General features: G+C 39.7%; 3 protein-coding genes across 8 annotated transcripts; 2 read left to right on the top strand and 1 right to left on the bottom strand.

Moving 5' to 3' along the window:
- Positions 1-919: 919 nt before the first annotated feature.
- On the top strand, positions 920-15,267 carry sh3tc1 (SH3 domain and tetratricopeptide repeats 1). Of its 5 annotated transcripts, none has more exons than XM_035519881.2 (19): positions 920-1,127; positions 1,302-1,523; positions 1,837-1,923; positions 2,742-2,872; positions 3,456-3,561; positions 3,680-3,823; positions 4,051-4,249; positions 4,332-4,408; positions 4,499-4,694; positions 5,555-5,685; positions 8,940-8,966; positions 9,093-10,015; positions 10,159-10,918; positions 11,821-12,001; positions 12,169-12,319; positions 13,043-13,165; positions 13,612-13,762; positions 14,292-14,488; positions 14,750-15,267. In XM_035519881.2, the coding sequence occupies exons 2-19, from the start codon at positions 1,346-1,348 to the stop codon at positions 15,029-15,031; spliced, it is 4,044 nt and encodes a 1,347-aa protein (XP_035375774.1). In that variant the 5' UTR covers positions 920-1,127; positions 1,302-1,345; the 3' UTR covers positions 15,032-15,267. The 5 variants fall into 5 exon arrangements, with proteins under 5 accessions (XP_035375774.1, XP_081550980.1, XP_026859602.2 ...); XM_081694854.1 differs by having other exon boundaries at positions 2,756-2,872; XM_027003801.3 differs by having other exon boundaries at positions 1,852-1,923.
- LOC113573502 (uncharacterized) lies at positions 5,721-8,925 on the bottom strand. Of its 2 annotated transcripts, XR_014115928.1 has the most exons (4): positions 8,363-8,925; positions 8,153-8,256; positions 6,216-7,439; positions 5,721-6,068 (listed from the first exon to the last, which is right to left on the bottom strand). XR_014115928.1 is itself a non-coding variant. In XM_081694855.1 (3 exons), the coding sequence occupies exons 1-3, from the start codon at positions 8,433-8,435 to the stop codon at positions 7,302-7,304; spliced, it is 315 nt and encodes a 104-aa protein (XP_081550981.1). In that variant the 5' UTR covers positions 8,436-8,925; the 3' UTR covers positions 5,721-7,301. The 2 variants fall into 2 exon arrangements, 1 of the variants encoding a protein (XP_081550981.1); XM_081694855.1 differs by having other exon boundaries at positions 5,721-7,439.
- Positions 15,268-15,871: 604 nt separating the features above from the next.
- Positions 15,872-23,226, top strand: htra3b (HtrA serine peptidase 3b). The gene is made up of 9 exons (XM_027003807.3): positions 15,872-16,723; positions 19,313-19,412; positions 20,248-20,470; positions 20,671-20,865; positions 20,954-20,986; positions 21,188-21,302; positions 21,420-21,477; positions 21,845-21,940; positions 22,376-23,226. The coding sequence occupies exons 1-9, from the start codon at positions 16,309-16,311 to the stop codon at positions 22,542-22,544; spliced, it is 1,404 nt and encodes a 467-aa protein (XP_026859608.2). The 5' UTR covers positions 15,872-16,308; the 3' UTR covers positions 22,545-23,226.
- The last annotated feature ends 804 nt before the right edge of the window (positions 23,227-24,030 follow it).

Here is a 24,030-nt window from a genome sequence, read left to right on the forward strand (position 1 = left end):
ATTGGAAGAAAGTATATATTAGTTTTTGAAAATTAAAGATTCTTTTTTGGGGGGGGGGTAAAAATCGTTTATGTTTTTTAATATGAGTAATGTAAATCATTCACCATCAAATATTTACATGCATACATGCTGCACATTATCCTTAGGGTTTCTATGATGTTCGTGCAAATTTCAACCAAATCCAATGAAAACAGGCAATGGGTGAGGCTTCGAATACATATACACAGAATCGCAAAAGGAATTTAGCTCAGAGGGCCAAATTTCAGAAAAAGCATAAAAGTATTTGGAGTATAGCTATAGGATTTTGCAAGGTCTCGTGAATTTAAAAACGTTTGCACATTAGTATTTTTAAAGAAAATCCATGACATGCTCTGTGAAGTGTAGCTGAGCTGGAATGACCCACTGGAAATGATGCTGAATGGACTGCCAACCAAGTAATATGAAAGGTATCGTTCAATACCTTGAACCACAGCGACGTGATAAGCAAGATTCCGCTGACTTTCTTAGTGTTAACTAAAGTGTTTATTTTATTCTTTGTTATATTCATAGACAATAAGCAAATTATGACGATGACAAAAGAGACACAATTTATTTAAGATTAGATTGCAGTAGGCTATTCCAATGCTTGTAATTACAATATGCAAATCAATCTATTTTATTTTGCATTACAAAAATAGCCTGTCTAGTATCTCAAAAAAACAAACAAACAAACAAAAAAAACATTGTCCGCTATCTCTGAGTTGCGGGGTGTCATCTGAATATTAAATGTATTGGTTTAAGTCCGAGGACAGCCGGAAAGGGAAGCGCTGATATTCTTCTTTGTGAAAAGTAGAGCAGGCGTTTAACCGAGAGCACTTACACGAAATCATTAACGTACTTTCGGCACTTTCGGCACGTTAATGAGTTCGTGTAAGTTAACGTCGTCAGAGAAGTTGTTTTAAAAACCATCAGTCATCACAGTGCTTGTTTACTCACCGAACACGATTTGTGTCTTTAAAGCCGTTGTTTGCACAGTTAGTGATTATTAACTTTCCAATAAACTATGCCAGGGTCGTATCTATTCAAATGGGACGTTTACTAATGCCAGAATAATTTCTGTTAAGCAAATTACAAGTGTTTCCTTGAAAGTAAGATAAAAAATTCACTCTCAGATTTGTGAGTGAACTCCAACTATCCTGGTTTAAATATTTTATTATTTGTTCTTGGCTAATTAATTAAGAGGAAAATAAACCATTTCCCAATAGCTTTTTAAAAGTGGTCATTATCAGAATAGCTCTACTACCTGTACGCTTTTATTACAGCATGCAGGGGCAGGAGGCAGAGCGCGTGACACGGAGGCACGGTCATGCTGCTCTCCGCGGAAAGTAACTGTGTTAAGATGTCAACTGCTGGTCGCCAAAACGTCGTGAATATAGCAAACGGACCGGACTCCGACTCGCAAAGGTCTCGGCCGTTACGTCGAGAGCTCTCGGCAGAGTACTCACGTAATGATCTGGATATGAATAAAGACTCGAAAATCATGGGTAAGTCACCTAGACATTCAATGTGTTAAGGAAGATCGCGATGTAAACTTTCTGATAGGTTATATCTCTACAATAACGATATATTATCTGACATTATGTACACTAAATTAGTTTAAATACGAAAGTACTCTGCAAAATTATATTAAGAAAATATATTGTATAATAAGCACTACAAATCTTAAATTATTAAGTCGTAAATTCGTAAATCGACTGTTTTGTGTGCCTTGTAGCTGGCTAACCATAGTATTTGAAGAACGTAATTGACCACAGAGTCTGTTCAGATGGCTACAGTGGAAATGTATATGCTGCATAGATGTTTTCTTCTTAGAACATAAACACCTGAGAGGAACAAAAAGTGATAAGGAGACCTCGGCAGCTTCTGAAGACACTGTCCCCACAGGTAATAAATGCCAACCTCACAAGACTGACGAAACGTCACTGGTGAAATTGGGCTCATAAAATACAGTTCTACACAAGCTTCCTGTACCCCTTACTGCAGACTACTGATGTAGAATGTACTGAAGACATAAGCCTTAAGCCAAGAAGCTATAGGACAATGTTAACTATGGGCTTGGGGCAGTGGAGTGACTAAGCAGATTCGCTGCCTCAGCATGTTGTGCACAAAACCGTTTAACGATTCAACGTTTTCTGATCCAATTGCAGTAAATATATGGGTATGGAGAGGAATTACTATTAATAATGTTAAACGTTTCTCCTCTTCCCAGTTAAAATACACACCTCACTGTTAATGTCTGTACTTGACTGGATGCCAGCAAAAGTCACAGTGACCGTCTCTGTGATGTGTTGATAATGACATGATGGGGTCTTTCCTCAGGCCCAAAGCAAGGGGTGCAAAAGTAGTACTTAACAGTTATTTAAATCGCAAGAAAGGGATTATATGAAATTATACCTTGAACCATACACTTCTCTTCAGATGTCACTTATTAATCCCATCTGTCAGCTCAGTACCATGATGTCACATGACCAGAGTAAGGCTTTGCTCCAAATAAGTCATGAATTAAGAGTTTATGCAGCCCATATAAACTGGCCTATTTTATCAGGCTGTGTTTTAGAGGGCCATCAACCAGTTTTTAAATGTAGATACTGTGCACATAACCAAAACTAAACCTATTTGTGTTATACATAAAGGCAGCTTGGTGGGTGCTGGATGCAGAGACAGAGAGCATGATGTTAACTGTTAGGCTTTTCCTGTTGGAGTGTTGGCTTTACAGCTGGCTATGGTGGAAGGACCGGACCGACTTCCTGCTGACAAGGGCACACAGGAAGTACTCTCTGGGAAGCTGCGTGTACTGGAAACTGACCTCATGAAGGTCACAACCCTGATTGCTGTACGGTTTACAGTACCAAGAACACATACATTTTAATCAACATATGTACAGTCTGGCAAAATGAATTTCAGAATTTGCAGCTATAGAATTATTTTATACACTGAACAATCACTTTATTATGTAACACCTATTCTACAGCTCTACATGGAGGCTAACAAACCCTTTTGCATTACTTATGTGTACTCAGTAGATAGCTGTTTGTATATATATAAATGCCTGTCAGTTTGTGTTGTATTCATGGGTGTTTCAATAAACAGTAATTACAAGGGTAAGTATAAATGTATAAATGTATATTAAATGCATCAAGCTAATACCTGACACTCATAAAATAATCCAAAAAAAGGTATACACCAGGTTACAGGACTCTGCTACTGGGAGTCAACTGACTTAATTGTAAAATAATTATGTGGTACAGCTGTATAGTAGGTGTACCTGAAAAAGTGATTTGTCAGAATTAGTCAATTGAGTTATTCAGTGTTATAAAGAAAGAATGAAATAACTACTTACTGTTGAATGCTGATTAAATTACTGAATAGGAAGTGTATGGTTTCGTGTAGATTTACAGTCTCTTTTTTGTCTTAAGGAATTCTCTGCCCACCTCGTATACATCAGTAGTGAGGAAAGGACAATTTTTATCATTTTTAAAACATTTGAAGAAATATGGAAGTTCACCACCTACTACAAAATGGGTTTGCTTTTTTAAAACCTTGAGTGTCAACAAGCATTTTGATCATGCCAGAATTAAAATACAGTGAGTATTCTGGTACTTATAGACTATTGTCAACTTTTACATGAAATGTTTTCTAGGTTTTCTGGGTCAGTGCTTGGAGAACCTTCTTTTGGACCAGGAGTTCTGGCTGAACACTTTAGACCAGAAGGACTCAGGGATTGAGGTCTCCATTAAAGAGGAGATGCTTAACCTAATGTACAAACGCTTTTTAATGCAAGAAGGTAACACATTATACTCTCACAGTGAAGTCATCAGAAAGAAGTATATGTACTTGCTGCTTAAAATAAATTCAAGCAACTAGAAAGGGAAGGATAAACAATATATCAATAACCAAGGACCACCTTTCAATGAAGTGATCTTTGATCAAACTGAACTATGATAGTCTTCACTATCATACAAAAAGGTTTATTATTTAAAACTGAACAGTGGGTGCTGGATTCTATTTCAGGCTCATTTTTTGGGAGTTGTACAATGAATCAGATGTTTGATAGTTCCACATCAGGCAGTGACCTTTATCTGGAGAAGGGGGAAATTGTGTTGTTTGAGCCCCCATTCCTAGGGTCAGGATGGACTGTGCTGTCCTTGACAGATGGATCCAGGGGAACTAAAACCAGGCCGGCACTGGAACCAGTTATTCCCTTTCATCAGTAAGTGTGGTAAGGTGTTGCTGTGTAAATATTGACACAATGCACCCTGAGTCATTTAGTGATCTCATTTTATTTGCCATAGGTGGTTTCTTAAGTCCTGTCCTGAGAATGTTTTGGTTGGCAGTCAAAAGACGTGCTGTGATCTTCCATTCCAACTTGGTAAGGAAAGATGATAGTTAGAAAAGCCAGTCCATAACCATTTGCCTTTATACTGCTCAAAAAGGGTAACTGTGAGGCACCTCCTTTCAGCTGTAGGTGTCTGTGAGGCAACAGAAGTGTATGATGGGAATAGGTATGATGAGCTGAGTTTCGAGGCTGGTGATCGCATCATCATCCTTGGCCTACTGGTGACCTGCTTTGAGTGGTTCATGGGAAGGCTGGAGCGAACTGGTAATACAGGACTTGTCAAGACAAGCCTGGTCAAAGCAACCAGTTCTCTTTGTGAGTAAGTGTCTCTGTGCATATAAGACCACTATACTGCATTTACATCATTTGCCAGATGCTCTTACCCAGTAAGCTTAGATATATTTATCAGTATGACAATATTTGTGTTCCCTGGGAATCAAAAACATGACCATGGTGCTGCTAGAACCTACCCCTGCTAGCTGCTCTACCAATTTTGTTCAGATTCATTGCATTATTCCCCTGAAATGGATCTCTCACAAAACAACTGCACTAAAAGGTTAAAGGAGAAAATTACAAAACTTGGTCACTTACCATCAAAGTTTGCTTGTTTAGTACCTACCAAACAGTAACAATTATAAAGCCTTTATATTGAGTAGTACAGCATGCCAAGGCAAAGATTACGCCTCAATTTGCATTGCAGAGAAACAGTAATTGAAGAGCAGTGGGTCAGGACAATTTTTTTTCAGAACAATTAGTTTCAATAGCAATAAACCAATACAGCCTTGAAGGACATGTAATAAACTAGCAATATTTGCAGGCCTGTCACCATTCAAAATCACTATGCTAGATTTTTATCTTTTGGTTCTACATTTGGTTTTATACATAAAAGAGCACACCCACATCAATGTATGCCCCCCAAAATTTCATAAGTTCATATTTATTTAACAATTTATGCTTATATGAACACATTTTAAAAGTTTTTGAATCTAAAAACAGAGGGGCACACACATATGTTCAAATGTTTGCTATAAGGATTTTATCCATTCTTTCTCTGTCAGTATAGATTGGGCCAAATAGGTAGTGGACACAATACAAGAAATCCTAAAAGACATGTATACTACATTAAGCCAATTTTAATGTGTGAACTGGGGCCTAAGGGTAGATGTTTTTTTACAATAGATCAGATGAAATCTTTCTGAAAGAAGAAGACAGAAAGATCTTTACCTTGGAACAAGAGAAGATTAAAGAGGAAACAATTGTCCTGCTGAAGAAAACATTCCAAAGTGATGTGGCTACAGTCTACAAACTTGGTAATCTGTTATGCTCTGCCTTGTGAACTAACGTCAATTAAGCTTCAGTTATATGAATGTAAGAACACCACAATTTCTTAACCACTGAATATCAATAACAAGAATACTCAGAGGCTGCAGGTAGATGAGTCCAAAAGGGACTAACAGTTTTTATTCTGTGTAAACTGAAAACAGAGATCAGATAGACTGAGTGACTCAACAAAGATATTCATTACATTAAACACAGAGAACATGTTATACAAACCTCCAAAACCATGAACTAAAAGAGGGATTTCCCCAAAATCAATGCAGTTTTTTTAGAGCTCATTCTTCACTTGCCCAGTACCCAGGGAAGAACTCTCGGTGCTCTGAGACTGGCTGTCACACTGTTGGTTTGCTCAGGCCTGATCAACAACAGAGTATGGATCAGCACTTACACATAAATCAACTTTCAAATGTCACGTTACAGTGGCATGGTAACAGCAAACATGTACATTTTGACCATTAGATTCACAGCCTAACACACTAGTCGCACAGTAAAAAAGTCTGACCTTTCAGGGTCGAGTTGGGTAGTTGACACTCGCAAGGCCAAGTGTGCTGGTGGTGCTGTTGGCTCTTCTACCTCTGCAAGAGGCCCAAGAACTCAGTAGTCAGTAAGCACATGCTTTTATAAAAGCTATTAACTGGCTGGGAAAAGCTGTCAACAGAAGTCAGTTTTTTTCATTTAAAAAAAATGTATAACAGAAGAATATTGTTAAAACAACTCCAGTCCAAATAGAACTACACAGCTCATGAAAGAATGACACCAACACAACACAATAACACTTTAATAAATCTAAAACCACTCTGTTTAGTGGAAAACCTAGGAAAACTCTTTTAGTAATATGACCCTATCTATGAGAAACTAGTAGTATTACAAGGATAGAAGGTCACCTTGGTCCCAGTCTTCATCACAGGTAGGCATAGTCCAGGTGTTGATAGGAATCTCAAATTTGCGCTTGCTCTCAACAGTTTCCACTAAAATATGCAATAAAATCTGCTGAAACAATGCATTATTACCATAGTTAATATAGATTATATAAATATACAATAATAAATATAAAATAATAAATATAAAATAACATATTTTAGAGATCTATGTTAATTTTTACATGTAAAACTACAATCTATTTAATATTTCCACTAGAAAACTGCTAGCAGAATGATCATTTTATTATAATAAGTCATATTATAACTGTTTGGTTTTTTTTATTAAAAGTTAATTTACGGAAAAGATTTGAGCATAGCAGAAATGCATTTGTCCTATACAGGCAGCCTTATAATTATAAATTTTTGGGGTTGACTATTTAAAACACTGTTTACAAGTCTTCACACCAATTCCAAGGAACCTATTGTGTCAAGCAACTACAAAAAGGTTAAGCTTGTTTTGGCGGTCAGTCAACAATAGAGAACACCAGTATCAGGAGCAAGAGTAAACAATCAAACAGCCCGTGTTTTGCAGTTACAGCTGCGGTATATCTTTTTGTGTGCTGAGGGAAAAAAAGGAGAACTGTTCATGGTATTAGTGGGCTGCCCACTGAGACTACTAGGCAGCCCTTGCACCTATGATGGGGGAAACAGTGCTATGAAAAATCTTCTCAGGTCTTACCATAGTCATTACTGATGGAGCATCTGTCCACGCAGTTGACCATGTGATGGGAGAGCTCATGCTTGTGCATGAGGTGTCGGGCATTAAACGGGCATGTCCACAGTGCACTGGCCAGCTGAGGATGGTTCTGGCAACAACCAGTTATATCATTCCCATTTTATACTTGTAACATTACAAACAGATGACTGTTTTCACCTACTGTTAATGAAAAGGTTAGGTATACATTTCTACTCCCAAGTTTACATGCCACTAGCCCTTATTAAAAGGAAATAACTCCAAAGAAATGTCAGTGTTGTTAGGTATAAACTATCTACAATAGATAAATCTACAATACACATCCTCATAATAGGAACGGCAGTGTTTAATAAACAAACTGTCTAACAAAAGAAGGTGACTTACACACCCTTTCATGTTAGGCCTGTTATTGCAGACTCAAGTAAATTGAGATAACTGCCAAGGTCAAGATAATAATCTACTTTTCTTCTAAGAATCTGCAGTGGTGTCTCTTTAAACACTCTCATTTGCTTGCACAGCTGATGAAGGACCTGTCTGAAACATTGTGTTTTGTTCTGGAAACATTGTATACTTCACTACATTGTGTATACAAACACTCAGACTAAAACTTAACAAGCATAACAATAAAAGAAAAACATGCTGTAACAATAAAATATGCCTATTGCTTTTGCCATATGGGGCAAACGTCCTAATGAAGAGTGTGATTTGTTTTTGAGGATATAAATTAGGATGAGCTAGTTGAGAGTAGTTTCACACAGTACAGCACAGTTACTTTATCTAAATAATACTGACAGTACAAAAACACAACTACTGGATTATACCAACCTTCTTGCACTTGATAAGATGATATGGAAACCGACATGCCCGGATTTGGTGGCTTGGATCGTAAGGGCACAGAAGCAGTTTGTCGGGGTCGCAGTAATCTTCATCTGTAACCGAAGGCGTGTGGTAAATTCATCAATGAAACCAGTGCAGGCCATTTCAAGTAGTCAAGTGGCAAACGCTGTTAGGCACCTTCATTAACCTATCTTTTACCTTGACCATCCTCCCAACGACGAAGTGGTTTTACTGCTTCCCTGGTAGCGTTACTTGATCTTCTGGACGCCATTCTTCTATATTATGCACACAGCTTGCAAACCTAAAATCTGTAGAACAAGTGCTTATATTTTAAATGGTTTTCATAAACTTTTTGCCCATATATTTTCAACATGTTAACCTAGCTAATTAGCTAGCTAGCTAACTAGGTTAGCTGGTTAGCAAAATGTAACCACATTCCGTATATCTAGATGTTATCGGCTCGACTTTAAGCTACAAATTACATTTGAAACCATTATCAATTATTGTTTAAACGTGGTATTAAGATCAAAGCTCACAAATGTTCTGAATTTACAAGGCGATAGACAGCTAAGACGAGTAGCCAAATTTTGCTTGTTTAAAGGTATATCGATTAACGCGGTGACTTGCTGCATAATCTGATTGGTCGCCTTTTTTTGTAGATCGACTACTGGTAAATATATGGGTGTACAACCAACAATAAACACAAGAATGCAGTATTTTAAATTAGGGATAATGCGCATTTTATTAATGACGGATATTTGTTTGTTTACGACAGATTTGGCAAAGTCAAGATCACTTCAACGTAGGTAACATATGTGTGTGGCACCTAATGAATTATAATTACTTAATTATTTGTGATAATACATAATATTTTAGTGTAAAAAATACAGATTAATACCTTTATCTGTATTTTCTCTTGGTTTTTTAGATAGTCCCACTACTGCCAGTGCTGATTACATTGAAGTATATGTGGATTTGAAAAGAAAAATCAACAGTATTTTGAGTGAAATGAATGAGCTACATAGAAAAGAGATTCCATTGGATAGGACCGAGCTCCAAACAGATGAACCCAATGAGACACCCCAAAGAATCCCACATTTTCCAGTGTGCTCAGAGATGGATTGTACCAGCCCAGATGGACAGCATTCCTTGCTCTCATTCCTAGGCAGCCGTGACCACCAACCAGAGTTCCACCTCCTGTACAGCGCATATCCAGAATTCCTCCTTTCACACTTCCATGGCTATTCAGACGAGGAGGAGCTTGTGGCATATTTAGGTGTTGCACGGGAGAATGCAAAAAAGAAGCATATGTCATGGGCCCAGAGCAGAATCTGTTTTCTCCTGGGGCAGCTGTGTGCAAGCAGGTCGAAGTTCTCCCAGGCGCGGGTCTACTATGAGGAGGCCTTAAGTGTGCCCAGAGACTATTTCACAGACCTGCACCTCCTCTCTGCCATCTACTCTAACCTGGCTCTGATCTATCTCACACAGAAAAATGCAGAGAAGTATTTTTCTATGTCTGAACGCTTTGCAGCCTTACTGATGGCCATCTATAACTGTTTGTCTGGGTCTGAAGACCCTGAGGTGCTGAAGTATGCTTTGAAAAAAGCCATTCTGTCCCACAACAAGCCTACAGAGGCCCGAATCTGCCTCCTTCTAGCAAAGTTACATCTGATGCTTGGAGACGGCATCAGTGCTGTGCCTTTCGTCGAACGGCTGCAGAGTCTGGCTGATGAGATGCCTGGAGCCTGCAACAAGATGCGGAGTCATGGTTTCTTATTGCTCTCAAGGCTTTACAGTGACCATCATCTTCCTCACCTAGCTGAGAGTTCTGCATGGCAAGCGTGTCTTCAGGTACGTTCTGCACAATGTTTCAGGAGCCTGTAGTCATAGGACCCTTTGGGGTGTACACAGTGTTTATACATGTATTTAAAAAAACAATAGTTCACACATTCAGTAATTTAGTTACTACTTGATTAATTTTTCCATTTATGCAGGTGTCTTCCTCAGTCAATGACTGCTTCTGCAGTATCTCTTTGCTGCTGGAGAACGCGCGTGAGTTGCATGGTGTTGACATCCCGACCCAGGTAGCTCCATATTTGAGCCGAGCTGCCATGTTAGCGTCTGCTGGCATGGAGCCCAGCCTGGCGCATGCTCATGCCCTCTGCTTGTCCTGGCTGTTCCATCAGCACGGCATGCCTGACAGGGCTGTCCGCTACATGCGTGGCCTCCTTGACCACGCGTGCCTTTCCTGCCTCAGCCAGCCGGATGCCACGGCCGCACTCATGTGGCTGGCTTGGCTGTACATTTGCGACCAGCAGCACCATGCCGCGTTGGATGTGCTGGACGCCGTCCTGTCCACCTTGCCCGAGTACCGCACCACGCAACTGGAGGGTGTCATCTACAACATGCGTGCCATCGCCCAGAGGCGTGCCGGCGATGTGAAGCAGGCAGCCGAGAGCTTCCGGGCAGCGGCCGAGGTCTGCCAGGAGTTTGAGGACACGCGCAACTGGGCCATAGCACTGGCCAATTTTGGCTTCTTATGTCTGCGAGTGAAGGCGAAGAGGACTGCTGAGGAATACCTCAGCCAGGCCGTGCAGCTGTTCTCAGGGCTGGAGGACAGAGGCCCGGAGCTCTGCTTTGTTGCTGTGCTCTTGGAACTGGGCAAGTTCTACATCTCCCAGGGTTCCTGTGAGAGGGGGAAGATCTGCTTCGAGTGGGCCCTGTTGATTGCCATGCTCCATGATAACTCCGATAGTAAGAATTGTTATCAGTAGTGCTCTACAACAGCATAAAAAGTTCTGACTTTCTAGGTAAAAATGTAAAAACACTTAAAAAATAAATGGTGAATATAGAATTTGGATATAAATCTATAAAGTCAGAAAATCTTTAATAACGGCAAAGTCATTCAGTGCCTCTTTTCCTTGGACTAATTGTGACTGGGCCATTATAGTCTTCATATTCATTTCTAAACACAGTGATCTCATTGTGGGGTTTAGAGTGCTGCTGAAATAACAGACTGACAAGTATGCAGCCCTGAGGGATGGGTGTGAAGGGATTAGACCCATAGGAAAAGCAGTGCTGCAATGGTAGGGCATTGTTAACAGCACTGTGACACTTACTGACTCAAAGAGGAAAAAGGCACATGGAAAAAGAAAGATTCCTTCCTATGAGCAGCTGAAATGTGTATTTCAGCTTGGTACTAAAATCCTGAGAGCAGCAAAGAGTAAAGGTAGTAAATATTCCAAACAGAAGCAACCAACACTGGGCATATTGTTGAATATACCTATTTGTGAATGATAATAAAATTGTATTGAATATCATATAGAAAAAATGCATGTAATCTCATAGATTTTGGATAAAATGACCATGCCTAAAAAAAATTCAGTTAAAGTAATTAAAAAAAAAAAAAAAAGTAGCTTCATTTTAAGCATATTGCATTCACAGTCAGTAATTGTGATGTAACAGAAAATTGTGATGATTTACAAAATTCAAACAACCTGAATAAACTTTTAGAGATAATATAGTCTGGGTGCCACATTTATAAGTACTTACCAGAGAAATACCTGATGGTTGCTGCAGGTAATTTTCCTATTACATGTCTGAGTTTACACCTGGTCTACAGATGGGATTTAGTCTATTAACATGTCCCTCTTCAGGCCAGCTGCAAGCCTCTCGTCACCTGTGTCACCTGTATAATGAAGTTTGCCCCGATGAGGTGCAGTGTATCATCTATAACGAGCACCAGCTTAAGCTGCTGCGTCGAACAGGTGACAGGACGCTCGAGGGTGAGATACTGGAGAAGATCAGCCAGCTGTACTTGTGCCTGAGCACAGAGACGTGAGTCCAAATGATGGATCAATCATTTGAATGGTGGAACATCATAAACCCGTAGTTATTTTTGTTTTTGAGCTTTACTAAATTGGAATGTAGATGAGAGGTCCAGGTCTAGTAGAGTGTTTTTAACAGTTTGATGTGACTGCATTTTTGGTCTTATTTTGTTGCAGAGCAAATAGATCTGCATTGGAATGTACCAAAAGAAGTCTGGGAATCTTCATCGATCTGGGGAGGAAGAGGAAGGAAGCCCATGGCTGGCTCCAGGCAGGAAAGATTTACCACATCCTCAAACAGACAGAGCTGGTAGATCTCTATGTGCAGGTAATGTTGGGCTGGTAACATATATCACTGCCTAGCCAAGTTTTTTCTCCTAAATTTAAATGGCTTACTTTATCTTATTACGCACAACAGAAGCATGCACACCTATGCAGAGCTATGCAGTACTAAGGCCCAGCTGAGTGTCCTGGTAAATATCCTAAGAAGAACATTTAATCTGGCATTAAAAAAACCCATTTAATAAGCATATGAAATGGAGAAGGTAAACTTTCTATGCTGCCATGGTCATTTCAGCAATTGATCATAAGAATCTGTCCAGGTAAAATTCTCCTGTATTAACAATAAGGTTTATTCAGCAGATGGTTTTATTCAAAGTGAGACTCGGGCTCATACGAGACAACCACGAGGCTGGTACAGAATGCCACCTCTTACCTGGGGCTATAAGCCTGCACAAGCTTATTTTCTGCTTTTGCCATGTTCTGCATGCAAAGTCTAAACATCAAAAACATTTTCACTAACCCATTATCAAACTATTCTGTTAACATCTTCCTTCCATTTGAATTTTAAGATAGGTAAAATCCTGAATGGTGCTAAATTAATACAAAAAGCTGTGTCCGAATACCCATGGCTAACTATGTTGTCAGGAATGTTCTGTTATAGCACTTTTAGATGAGGTGATGTGATATTATTGCAATGTTGTTAATAAATCCTTTGATAATATTAGGCTGAATTCCTCTGTAATAGTTTCCCTCTGTCTTTGGGTGATAGGTGGCACAGGACATTGCCTTGAGCACAGGAGACACACTCTTCATTCTGGAGCTGCTGGAGGCATCGGGGGACGTGTTCTTCAACAGTACCCAGGACCGGGAGAAAGCCATCTGCTTCTACAAGGTAGAGCTTTTCCTTTTTGTGCAGAAAGGGTGATCAGTGTTCACATCTGGCCTAACTGCTCTTGAGGTAAATACTTCAGGGCTATTTGTGTCACGTAACGTATTGAAAATACTGCGTCACAGGTATGTCGGCTTCTTCAAACTACAGACAGTCCTAGAGAATCACATACATGGATTAAGATTAATCTTGAGACTAAATTTCATAGTGATTTTTCTTAATCTTGGAAACTGGCCATATATGATTAAAAGATTGTACCCTTTTTAACTGAATATCTATTGTGACTTTCACCTTTATGCAGTTTGGATATACACTGCTCAATGCTTGAAGAAACAGTGTGTGTGTGTGTGTGTGTGTGTGTCTGTCTGTCTGTCTGTGTGTCTGCGTGTGTGTGTGTGTGTGTGTGTGTGTGTGTGTGTGTGTGTGTGTGTGTGTGTGTGTTGTGTTAGGACCGAGCCCTCCCTATTGCAGTGAAAACAAGCAGTGTGCATTCCCAGCTCAGGCTGTGCAATAAGATAGCGGAGTTGCTGCTACAGCTGGGACACTATGGGGAGGCTCTGGAGTATTCACAGACTGCATTAAACATCAGCATCAATCTGGGTATGGTTCACACAAGATATTTATCTGTTTTGTCCACCAGGTGTCACTATATTTCAGTTTGTTTTTACAACATAATTACCTGCTAATTATTAACGTTATAATGGCAGATTGGATTTGTATCTTTTGTATCTTTTTCTCATAACCTTTTCAAGTAAGGGTGTCAATGTTTTTTCCTATCTGCTGAATGGGCTGTACTGGTTATTCCTGATTTATATTGCTTTTGAGTCATCATTTCGGGCAATAGTCCAGTCTGTCAGGCTATGTAATCTGTTCAGAAGAGTTCAATTCAAATCTTAATCAAACACACCCAAGGGAGCTAATCAAATATAATTTGCAGGGAATAGATCTGAAGCAGGGTTGAGGACCACTGGATAAATATGCACAAATATGATGAATATGCATAAATGTGCAGATACTGTTTATGTGAATACTGATAGTTGTATGTATGTATGTACGTATATGTCTAGTGGTATGTTCATTTGGACATGTACCGGATTACCTCATACTTTACTTGCTTCTACACTTTTAGCCGACCGTTTAAATGAGCGAGTAGCCTTCCATCGGCTGGCTACGCTCTACCACTGCCTGAGTCAGTTTGAGATGGCTGAACACCACTTCCTGAAGGCCCTCTCCTTGTGTCCCTCACCTCTGCAGTTTGACGAGGAAGCCCTCTACTATGTCAGGGTGTACCTAACCCTAGGAGACATTATTTTCTATGACCTGAAGGTAATAGAGCGATGCTAATGAATTGCGAGCTATCTTGAAGGCTTGCTGCTCAAAGCTCCGCCAGAAGAGAGCAGACTAGGTGCCCTGATTTCTGGGTAGCTGTTATGGAACTTGTGATCCCACTAATTAATATTAATGCCAAAATTATTAAACTCGCATTACAGTTAAGAGGACATGTCTCATATTTATACTAAGTTAATAATATTACTTCTGCTTAAGATCTAGCCCCCAGACCTCAAGTACACTGTCTCCTTATCTCAGGACCCGTTTGATGCCGCAGGCTACTACCACCTAGCTCTGGCGGCTGCCATGGACCTGGGCAATAAGAAGTCTCAGCTCGAGCTGTGCACTCGCCTGGCCACCATCTACCACAACTTCCTCATGGACCGCGATCTCTCCCTACACTTCTACCAGCGGGCACGCGCCTTCGCCGCTGATCTCAACATCCGCCGCATCAACCTGGCACCAGACCAGAGCTTCCGTACCACCTCTCAGTACAAGCTCGCAGCCTTGCCGGCGCCGAGATGGAGGCCTCAGCCATAGCTACGTCTGGCACCGTGTCCTCAGGGGCTTCTTCAATTCGATGCATATGTTTACTCTCCTCTGACTAGATGCTTTGTGTACTGTGTGAATTCCTCCCGTTTGTATTGATGTAGCTCACAGGAGTGGCAACCCAGGAGACTGGAAGCCTGGTTGACTTAACAGGTCATTTTTGCACAGGGATTAGCAACAGTCATTGTGCTGGTGAGGACAACAATAAACCTCAAACTGCTGCAGTAGTCAGGAGTTAAAGATCAGTGCCAAAATGTGAATGTATGTAACAGCTGACTGATATTTCTAAAAGTCTAAATTGGAATCAATTTTTAAAAAGATTTAATCAATGTACATAGGACCGCTATCCATGTTTGATTTATGAACAAGACCATGGGCCAAGCACTATATTTGGCCTTAGCAGAGTTCTATTTTTCATTTATTTAATTTATAGACAACTGAAGTGAGGATTTATGGGGCAACAGTCACAGTTCTTTCAGTAATGTGTGGAGCCGTTTCTGTTGTCTTGAATAATTGTCTTGTATATTTTAAACCCAGACTGCAAGCTCAATTTTGCCTTGGAATGAAGTGGAAACATTTTAGAACAAGGAAGCACTGTTTTCACAAAGTGCTGAAGATTATTTATGATTGACCATAAGGTTTCAAAATAAAAATATTCATGTATACTGAAATGCTACGATTTGACAAAACAATCGTACGATTTGACAAAACAGCTTTTGAATAGACCATAAAAGGTGTTTTGGCACCCTTAAAAGCGAATTACTTAACAGCAAAAACCTTTACCGGTGCTGAACTGCCAAAGACAACGGACCCACCCCGGTGTCTTAGTTGAAACACCATTTGGTATATATTTGTCTGCACTTTTCAGCTCATCGGAGTATCATTTTATTGTAGAAAACTGGGCAGAGCGACGGATTTCTATCCCCGCCTTCATGAAAAAAAAACCTTTCAGTGGATGATGCTCATTTTAGAAAGACCGGCCGGGACGTCTGCTTGTGGTAAAAGCAAACACAGTCATAATACTGAACAGTTACCTTTTTTTAGGGCTCTAACGGATATGTGATGAGCGGACCGAACATCACACGGCAGGAAATTATATGTGATACATTTCGGTTTTTTTGCAAGAGGAATTATTTCACACTTCGAGATTTGAGAAGAGAACACAAATCTTAAAAGTTAACCTATTCGCGTACAGTCCATTTTTTTTTTTACAATAAGAATATGAGTTTTATCTAAGTTTCTTCTTTTGCTCGTTTTTTTTTTCAACAATGCGGGTTATTCTAGCTTCAGTGATTTTGCTCTACGTTCATGCTTTTGTTGGGGCAGAGCCCAAATCCAAGTGTCCAGCTCGTTGTGATGTGAGCAAATGTCCAAGCCCGAGTTGTCCCAGCGGCTACGTTCCTGACCGCTGCAACTGCTGTCTTGTATGCGCCCAAGCAGAAGGTGATCCTTGCGGGCGCAAAGACGATCTGCCATGCGGAGACGGACTCGAGTGCAAGCATCCAGCTGGAAAGCGACTTTCTAAAGGCGTGTGCAAGTGCAGATATAGCAGTAAAGTCTGCGGTAGTGACGGGAACACGTACGGCAACATCTGTCAGCTAAAGGCTGTTAGTCGAAAAGCACTGCAGCAAGGTCTACCGGGCGTAACTAATGTACACAAAGGACCGTGTGAAACCAATAAAGGTAAGATAGTTGTTCATCACACTTCAGAGATAGAGGCCAGAAATTACGGGTATGCGTCAGCTTCAAGCTAGTTTAGTTGTGTCCATGCCGAAATGTGTTTAGAGTATTGTGATTTTTTAAATTGACTTTGGGGTTAGACGGATAAGCTGTGTCTCCGTTCAGTCTGGCTTCGTAAGGACCTCACAACCTCTCAAGCATACCAAACACCACGACCTACATCTTACTCCCCTCCACACACACACACACACACACACACACACACACACCATTAGTGACTTATACCAAAACTACAAGCAGTAAATAAACATCTTAATATATCATTCTGAATGTATATACTGTGTCTAGCTGTTGGTCGTTACCCCATTATTTTGTTGACCCCACCCATTCGTCAGAAGCCATCTACATAGCATGATTCCAGAAATAATAGCCTCCAAGGAGTCGTGCAACAGCAGAACGCTGACATTAATTTTGACACACAGGTGGCAGCTGCAGATTCATCATATGCAGAGGCCATAAGGAAACAGAGCTGCATTGTAGTCTCTAAACCAGACGTGAATTCCCCCTGTGCCACTGAGTGGAAGTTACCCTTTGGGTCTGATCTGAGGCCAGTTTCCCACCAAATCCTTAACTATCTGGTGACTAACCATTACACTGCGTTCAGGTCAAAAGCAAAAGGCAATTGTGGGCAGAAGGGAAGTGGAAGGCATTAGCAGGATTTATTGCCACGGTCTGTTATTCTGAATCTAAACAATGGCCTAGAAGCAGCTTCCATAACTACTGATGGAAATCTGAAGAATGACCTGCTTTATTGGGAGTCACATTTCTCCTTTCATATTTTACTGAAAATACTTATATCGACTGAAGGGAACTGAACTACTCTGTAATTTTGTGTGTGACATTTTATACATATCACCTAGCTCCATATATATTAAAGGCCTAATGGCAAGACTGTTGACCCAGGATTCACTCTCTGTTTATATTAGTATTAGGATATGAAATGGAAAAGAAAATGGTCCTAAATCAGGGCTTTTACTTTGAAAGCTTTGATTCATAAACAGCTCTGGGAAAAGTGAACATCAGCCAAGCTAAACAGTAGAAAAGAGCCTGCAGAGTATCCTTTTGTCATGCTTAGAATGTCTCATGGCTTATAAAGTCTCCTCAGACTCAATTTACTGTAAATCTAATCCACTACATCTTCAATGTTAAACCCTGAACATTACCATTAGTGATTCAAATATCACATCAGCAAGCATCTTTCCACCATGGTGGCCAGCTGTGGGTTATCAGCTGGTCCACTAATGTTTCGTCTGACCTCCACACCAGTCTGGAAAATGGAGAGTTTGCTGGGACAATTTGTAGTTTGTGGAATATTTATACTTCCACAAATAGCTAGCACTTTGATGACTGGGCAAGGGTTTGGATCCTTTTTGCCTTTTTCAGTCTGTAATGGAGTGACTTGAAAGAGGGCACAAATTGCACTTGGAATGGAAGGCGGACTGACTTGGCAACCAATACAAAAAGTTTTTAACTCTGGAGTTCCCTTTAGGCCTTTATATCTAAGTGATATAGCCATCCTGCAATGTGGTTGCTGTGCTTTCTGATGAATAACTAATTGCGATTTACTTTCATTTTTAATGAATTACCCATCATTTGTCCTTAGCCAGAGTGTGTGGGCTCCATTTCTAATGTGATCCTTTTCTGTAAAGTAAGGACATCTTAAAAGAATCTTTTTGTCTGGCCAGTGTTAGCTAAACCTTATGAATCTTAAAAGCACCACAGCTCTGGGGGACGTTATAGTTACACGGTATTAAGTGATTGTAAACTTGTTCTATAAATATTATACTGCTGGATATATTGCTTTGGAACACAATAATTGTTTTGAGGCTTTCAGGACATAGGTGTGTCAGTCACTAAGTCCTTGAAGTTAAATGTGAGCAATGTGTGTGTATGTATATATATATATATATATATATATATATATATATATATATATATATATATATATATATATATGTATGTGTGTGTGTAAGTGTGTGTGTAAGTGTGTAAGAGATAGAGGGGGAGAGAGAGACATGATGGCTATTTGTGCCAGGGCGTTCACAGGAAACATCAGTCAATTTATGGGAAAAAACATCCAGCAATGTGCAGAAAATTACATGGCCTAATTACTATATGTTTACACACCCAGGAGATACACACAAACACACACAACAAAGACAAGAACTGAAAACCACCTGCTGGTTTTAGATGCAATTACAGACAAGTAGTTCCTGTCTTTGAAAAACACTTTGCCACAAATTTACCAGCTGGTCCAATCCTCAGTTTATAAATAGTAAATGCTTTCAATAGTTGGTCTTCTATTAGCATTATAGATGAAGCAAACCTATTAGGGGCTACAAATAATCAGGAAAACAGTTTGCAATAATTGCTGATTCAACAAACAAGGAAAACAACTAAACTGGTCTCTGTTCAGCAGTGAGAGGCATCTTCACTTACACTGTAAAAACCCTCACATTAAAACCTAAACTTGAACTTGACTTAAACACAGAGTATGCTTAATAACATGAAGAATTCTTCCTGCCAGTATAGGTCCCACACACCCCAACAGTCCCAGGTTCAAATTCAACTTCATTGCTGATGTGGTAGAGAAGATTGCTCCAGCAGTGGTTCATGTTGAGCTTTTTCTCAGGTAAGACCTAAATCTGATTCATAAACCAGATTTATTCTGGACCAAATTACAGAGATTAAGCAACCAATTGTTCATCACAAATTACATTTTTGATACATATGTGTTGTAAAACAATAAACAGCTTAAGAAAAGAACAATTAAGAAAAGAACAATTAAGAAAAGAATAACCAAAATGTCCCTAAAAAGGCCTTTGATGAGCATTGTGTTTCTAGACAGAGAAACAAGCATGTGTACAACCAAACAAACATGGCTAGTCTGATATTGTGATATTGGTTTATCAGAAGAAATCAGTTTGACCTGCTTTCTGTGTAAACATTCAGATAATTGTCAAAAAACAACAGGCTTTCATTCTTGAAGGATGGTTAATTTTAATCAAAAATAGAAGCAAAGGTGTTGGAACAGTCGAGCTGTTGAGTTTCTCGAACAGCTGTGCAAGGTCAGCTTTTTGTGGGTTGCTGGGTGGGATGTGCTTTGACAGTTCCTCCCTTTTGACTTGTGGATGTCTGGAAGAGGAGATTTTAAGATGACACAGAGAAGCTGGGAGAAAGCCAGGTTCCATTCACCAAAAATCATCTGGTTCAAATATTAAGTAACTGTCTCCAATAATCACAAATTTCCAGTGAGTCACTGAATTTGGACGGTAGTGTATATATGTGTATTTTTGTATTTTAAATTGTATTTGTGATTTAAATTTCAACTCTAGAGAAACAATACTGCATTTTGGGAAATTATTTTAGCTCTCAGTCTGCAATTTTGTACTGTGCCCACCCTTTTGCATGTTTAACAGTTGAGTTACATGGTTGAGTTACACACATTGCTGACCTTTGATCCCTAGTCACCCCTTGTTTGGCCGGACCGTACCACTGTCAAGTGGATCAGGGTTTGTGATATTGGACACTGGGCTGATCGTGACCAACGCCCATGTAGTATCCAGCACCACATCTGTTTCGGGTCAACAGCAGCTCAAAGTGCAGATGCATGACGGAAACGTTTATGAAGCTACCATCAAAGACATTGACAAGAAGTCTGACATTGCCACTATCAAAATCAACCCACAGGTGAATGCTAGTCACATGCATGGTTTACTGATGCCATTCCTGAATGGAAAAAGAGCAAGGTTTTTAAAAAATGGCATATGTTAGATATACTCATTTATAACTTTGTGCATATTTTGCACACAGTTTGAACATATTTATGAAACCTCATGCCTCATGTTCTCTGTCCCTGTCCCTGCTCATTTCCCTTTTTGTCTCTTCAGAAAAAACTGCCGGTCCTGCTGCTGGGTCATTCCACAGACCTGCGGCCTGGGGAGTTTGTGGTGGCCATTGGCAGTCCGTTTGCCCTGCAGAACACTGTGACGACAGGCATCGTGAGTACGGCACAAAGAGATGGCAAGGAACTGGGACTCCGTGACTCAGACATGGATTACATCCAAACTGACGCCATCATCAATGTGAGACAGTCAACACTGGTCTTTACACAATAACGCTATGATGATTTATAGATGGTGTAAATGTTTTCTTCTTCTTCTTCTTCTTCAGTATGGCAATTCAGGTGGTCCACTTGTCAACTTAGTAAGTATTTACTAATAATATCATAAAACTATAAATTTGATTATTTTAATTTAACTGATATAATAGAAAAATAATTCTTGAGCAAAAATGTTGTGATTAACAAGTGTGGTGTTACTAGACTACCCTTAAGAGTATGATCCACACTGGAAAAGGTTTTGCTATTAAACCACCTTTAATGCTGATTTTTATGTGTGCTGTTAGGATGGAGAGGTAATTGGAATCAACACCCTAAAAGTGGCAGCGGGGATCTCCTTTGCCATACCTTCAGACAGGATAACCCGCTTCCTCAATGACTCCATGGGGAGGCAAAGCAAAGGTGCAGCAGTGTAAACATTTTCAGTGTTTCATGTACACGAATATGGATCCTAGCTGCATGGCAATTGCAGGCCATTCCTGTTATTCCAATTATGTTTTGTTTCTTTCATTGTTTCAGAAGCAAGATCAGTGAAGAAGCGGTTCATTGGAATTCGTATGCTCACCATTACTGAAACGTAAGTTGATTTTAGATCAGTAGTATCTGGATTTAACTGTATAACTATACTATATTAAAAAGGTTGTCATTTAGCCCCAGGTTATTCAACAATTCTAGTCTAACTTGGGCTTGGAAATTCTTTAAATACATGTACCAATTCTACAGGTTTTTTTTTTTTTTTTTTTTTTTTAATGGTAACTTGGTCCCACAGACCACAGGCTACTGCAGCATTACTCTGCTAATCTGAAGTGCTCAGTATCTTCACAGATATCCATATAGAAAGTGAGAGCATCTGTAGGGTGTTTCTTGTCAGCATTCCAGCATGGGCACGTGCATGTACTTCTGTAGCCTAATTCAACCGTGGGCATATGTCTGTGTTTCTATAGCCTTGTGGAGGAGCTGAAGGAGCAGAACCCCGACTTTCCTGATGTCAGCAGTGGGATTTATGTCCATGAGGTCGTTCCTCACTCTCCTGCTCAAAAGTAAGATACCAAAGCACCAGAATGCATGCATTCAGGTTCAGGCAGTGCAGGACTGGACAACCTGAACCTTACTCATACATCTTCAGTTATGAATCTTAACTAAAATTTACATGAATTGATTCTGGACAATCTGTTTTGAGATGCATGTTCATTGATGTGAAAGTGTAACAGCACCAAATGGCAACAAACACAAAGATGCGATGCTCAATCTGAAAGCTGACATAATTTTCTATATACATTAGTATGTTTAGCCATGTTTAATAGTCCAGCCAAAACTGACAAGTAACAGGCATCCACAGGTATGCATATCACATTATAGTGATATAGATGAAGGCTCTAACCTGTAGGTACCAATTTGACACAGTCTGCTCAGTTTAAAATTAACCAAAAAGGCTAACAAAAAAGTTAACATATCTCCATACCTGTGAACTTCAGAGGGGGTATAAAGGATGGAGACATCATTGTGAAACTGAATGGCCAGCCACTAGTGAGCACCATTGACCTGAAAGAGGCACTAACGGAGGACACTGCCTTCCTTCTGGAGGTCCGCCGTGGCAACGATGACCTGCTCTTCAACATTGAGCCCGATGTCATCATGCAGTGAAGGAAAAACACGCTGCATAGCTTTGAATCTGATGTCATAATGCAGGGACAGCTCATAGTAACGGAATAAGAAATGGCAGTCACACCTAACGCCCAAAGCATTAGATGGATAGGCTTTGTTATCTATCGGCTTACCATGAAACCGTATGGAACCTGTCAGGAACTGTTTTTTGGGCACTACATCTACAAAAGGAGGATACAACAGGCCGTTTTGTGACAAAATATTGTTCATCTTTGGACATGGATATTTGTTGTTATTTAGTTTAGGGTGAATATGTGAGGTTTTGTAAAGTACTGTATTGCTTTTTAATGACAATGCTAGTGATATGGAAAAGCAGCTAAACCATTCCAAAGGCTAGAGAGAACATGAGAGAAAGTGAAAGTACATATGGTTAATCATCATGACATGTAATTGCAAAGCAATTTATGTAAAGACATGACACCTTGGACAGGTATTGTCTGTATTACTATGACTAAAAAGATTGGAAAAAAGAAAATGAATGTCCTGAATTATCACGCTGTATAAAATGTGACTCACACATCCTGTTGCTGTTTAGTTTATACTTATTTTGACCCTTTATATCTTCTTTTATAGCAAGTGTAAGCATACATGTTTGTTTAGAGTCAGAATGTTTACAGTCATGTCTGTTGGCTCACGCCAATAAAGGCAGAATTTCTAATCATGGTGCTCAGTGTGTCGGTGCCTTTCATTTGCAAAGGATCTGTATGGTTTTCAGTTTAACCAACTTCTCCCTCTCGCTATATCACAGTCAAACATCACAGAGACGTTAGTAGCAGAGCAACAGAGATGATAGACTTCACACCAGGCACCTCAAGCAATAAAAACCATATGAAATTCTTAGTAATGCATCTGTAATGCAAAAATATATAAACTATCAAGTGATGGACTTATTCCAATATACTTCACTGGTATATTCAAGAGAGCTGGACAATATATAGAACTTAAAACAATACACGACTGATATCTGATGAGAAATGTAAGATGCTTTCAAGCCATATACACCCATTTTATACCTGTTTTTACTAATTACTTTTACTGCCCTTTTATTCATCATCTTGCCTGATTCAAGATTAACTAATTTGTCTTTTTTTTTTTTTTTTAATGATCAGCATTCTCATGAAATTATATAAACATTTAAAATATGATGTGCAATTGTTGGGGGGGGGGGGAATAGGCTGGCTCATCAAAAGCTACGGAAGTTTGTTTTCTTGCTAAAACATTTTAGATGCATTACAAACCTATGGAAAAAGAAAGCATGCCGGAACTCAAAAACTGGCCACAGTACCTTTTCCGAAATAGAAATGCCAAAAGAACATACCTACATTAAGCTCCTGCTCCTACAGTGCCGACCGACTTAGTCCTACACTAGATGACCAATTCTCGTGGAAATTCAAGAAAACCTACAATTTGTGCATTTTTGTAATGATGGGGTCTGAGAGCAGTTCTAAAAGTGAAGACATGGTCT

Source organism: Electrophorus electricus, chromosome 13, assembly GCF_041902795.1.
Source record: "Electrophorus electricus isolate QZ-2024a chromosome 13, ASM4190279v1, whole genome shotgun sequence".
Taxonomy (NCBI): Eukaryota; Metazoa; Chordata; class Actinopteri; order Gymnotiformes; family Gymnotidae; genus Electrophorus; species Electrophorus electricus.

Bases quoted from the DNA above. Each gene is read 5' to 3' on its own strand.
- sh3tc1 (XM_035519881.2), top strand. From the start codon at position 1,346: ATGCTGCTCTCCGCGGAAAGTAACTGTGTTAAGATGTCAACTGCTGGT. The intron at 8,967-9,092 runs GTAGGTAACATA...TTGGTTTTTTAG, and splicing joins AAAGTCAAGATCACTTCAAC to ATAGTCCCACTACTGCCAGT. The intron at 12,002-12,168 runs GTGAGTCCAAAT...ATTTTGTTGCAG, and splicing joins TTGTGCCTGAGCACAGAGAC to AGCAAATAGATCTGCATTGG.
- LOC113573502 (XM_081694855.1), bottom strand. From the start codon at position 8,435: ATGGCGTCCAGAAGATCAAGTAACGCTACCAGGGAAGCAGTAAAACCA. The intron at 8,257-8,362 runs GTAAAAGATAGG...CTTCGGTTACAG, and splicing joins TCGTTGGGAGGATGGTCAAG to ATGAAGATTACTGCGACCCC. The intron at 7,440-8,152 runs GTTGGTATAATC...GGTTGTTGCCAG, and splicing joins ATCTTATCAAGTGCAAGAAG to AACCATCCTCAGCTGGCCAG.
- htra3b (XM_027003807.3), top strand. From the start codon at position 16,309: ATGCGGGTTATTCTAGCTTCAGTGATTTTGCTCTACGTTCATGCTTTT. The intron at 21,303-21,419 runs GTGCAGCAGTGT...TCATTGTTTCAG, and splicing joins CATGGGGAGGCAAAGCAAAG to AAGCAAGATCAGTGAAGAAG. The intron at 21,941-22,375 runs GTAAGATACCAA...TGTGAACTTCAG, and splicing joins CCTCACTCTCCTGCTCAAAA to AGGGGGTATAAAGGATGGAG.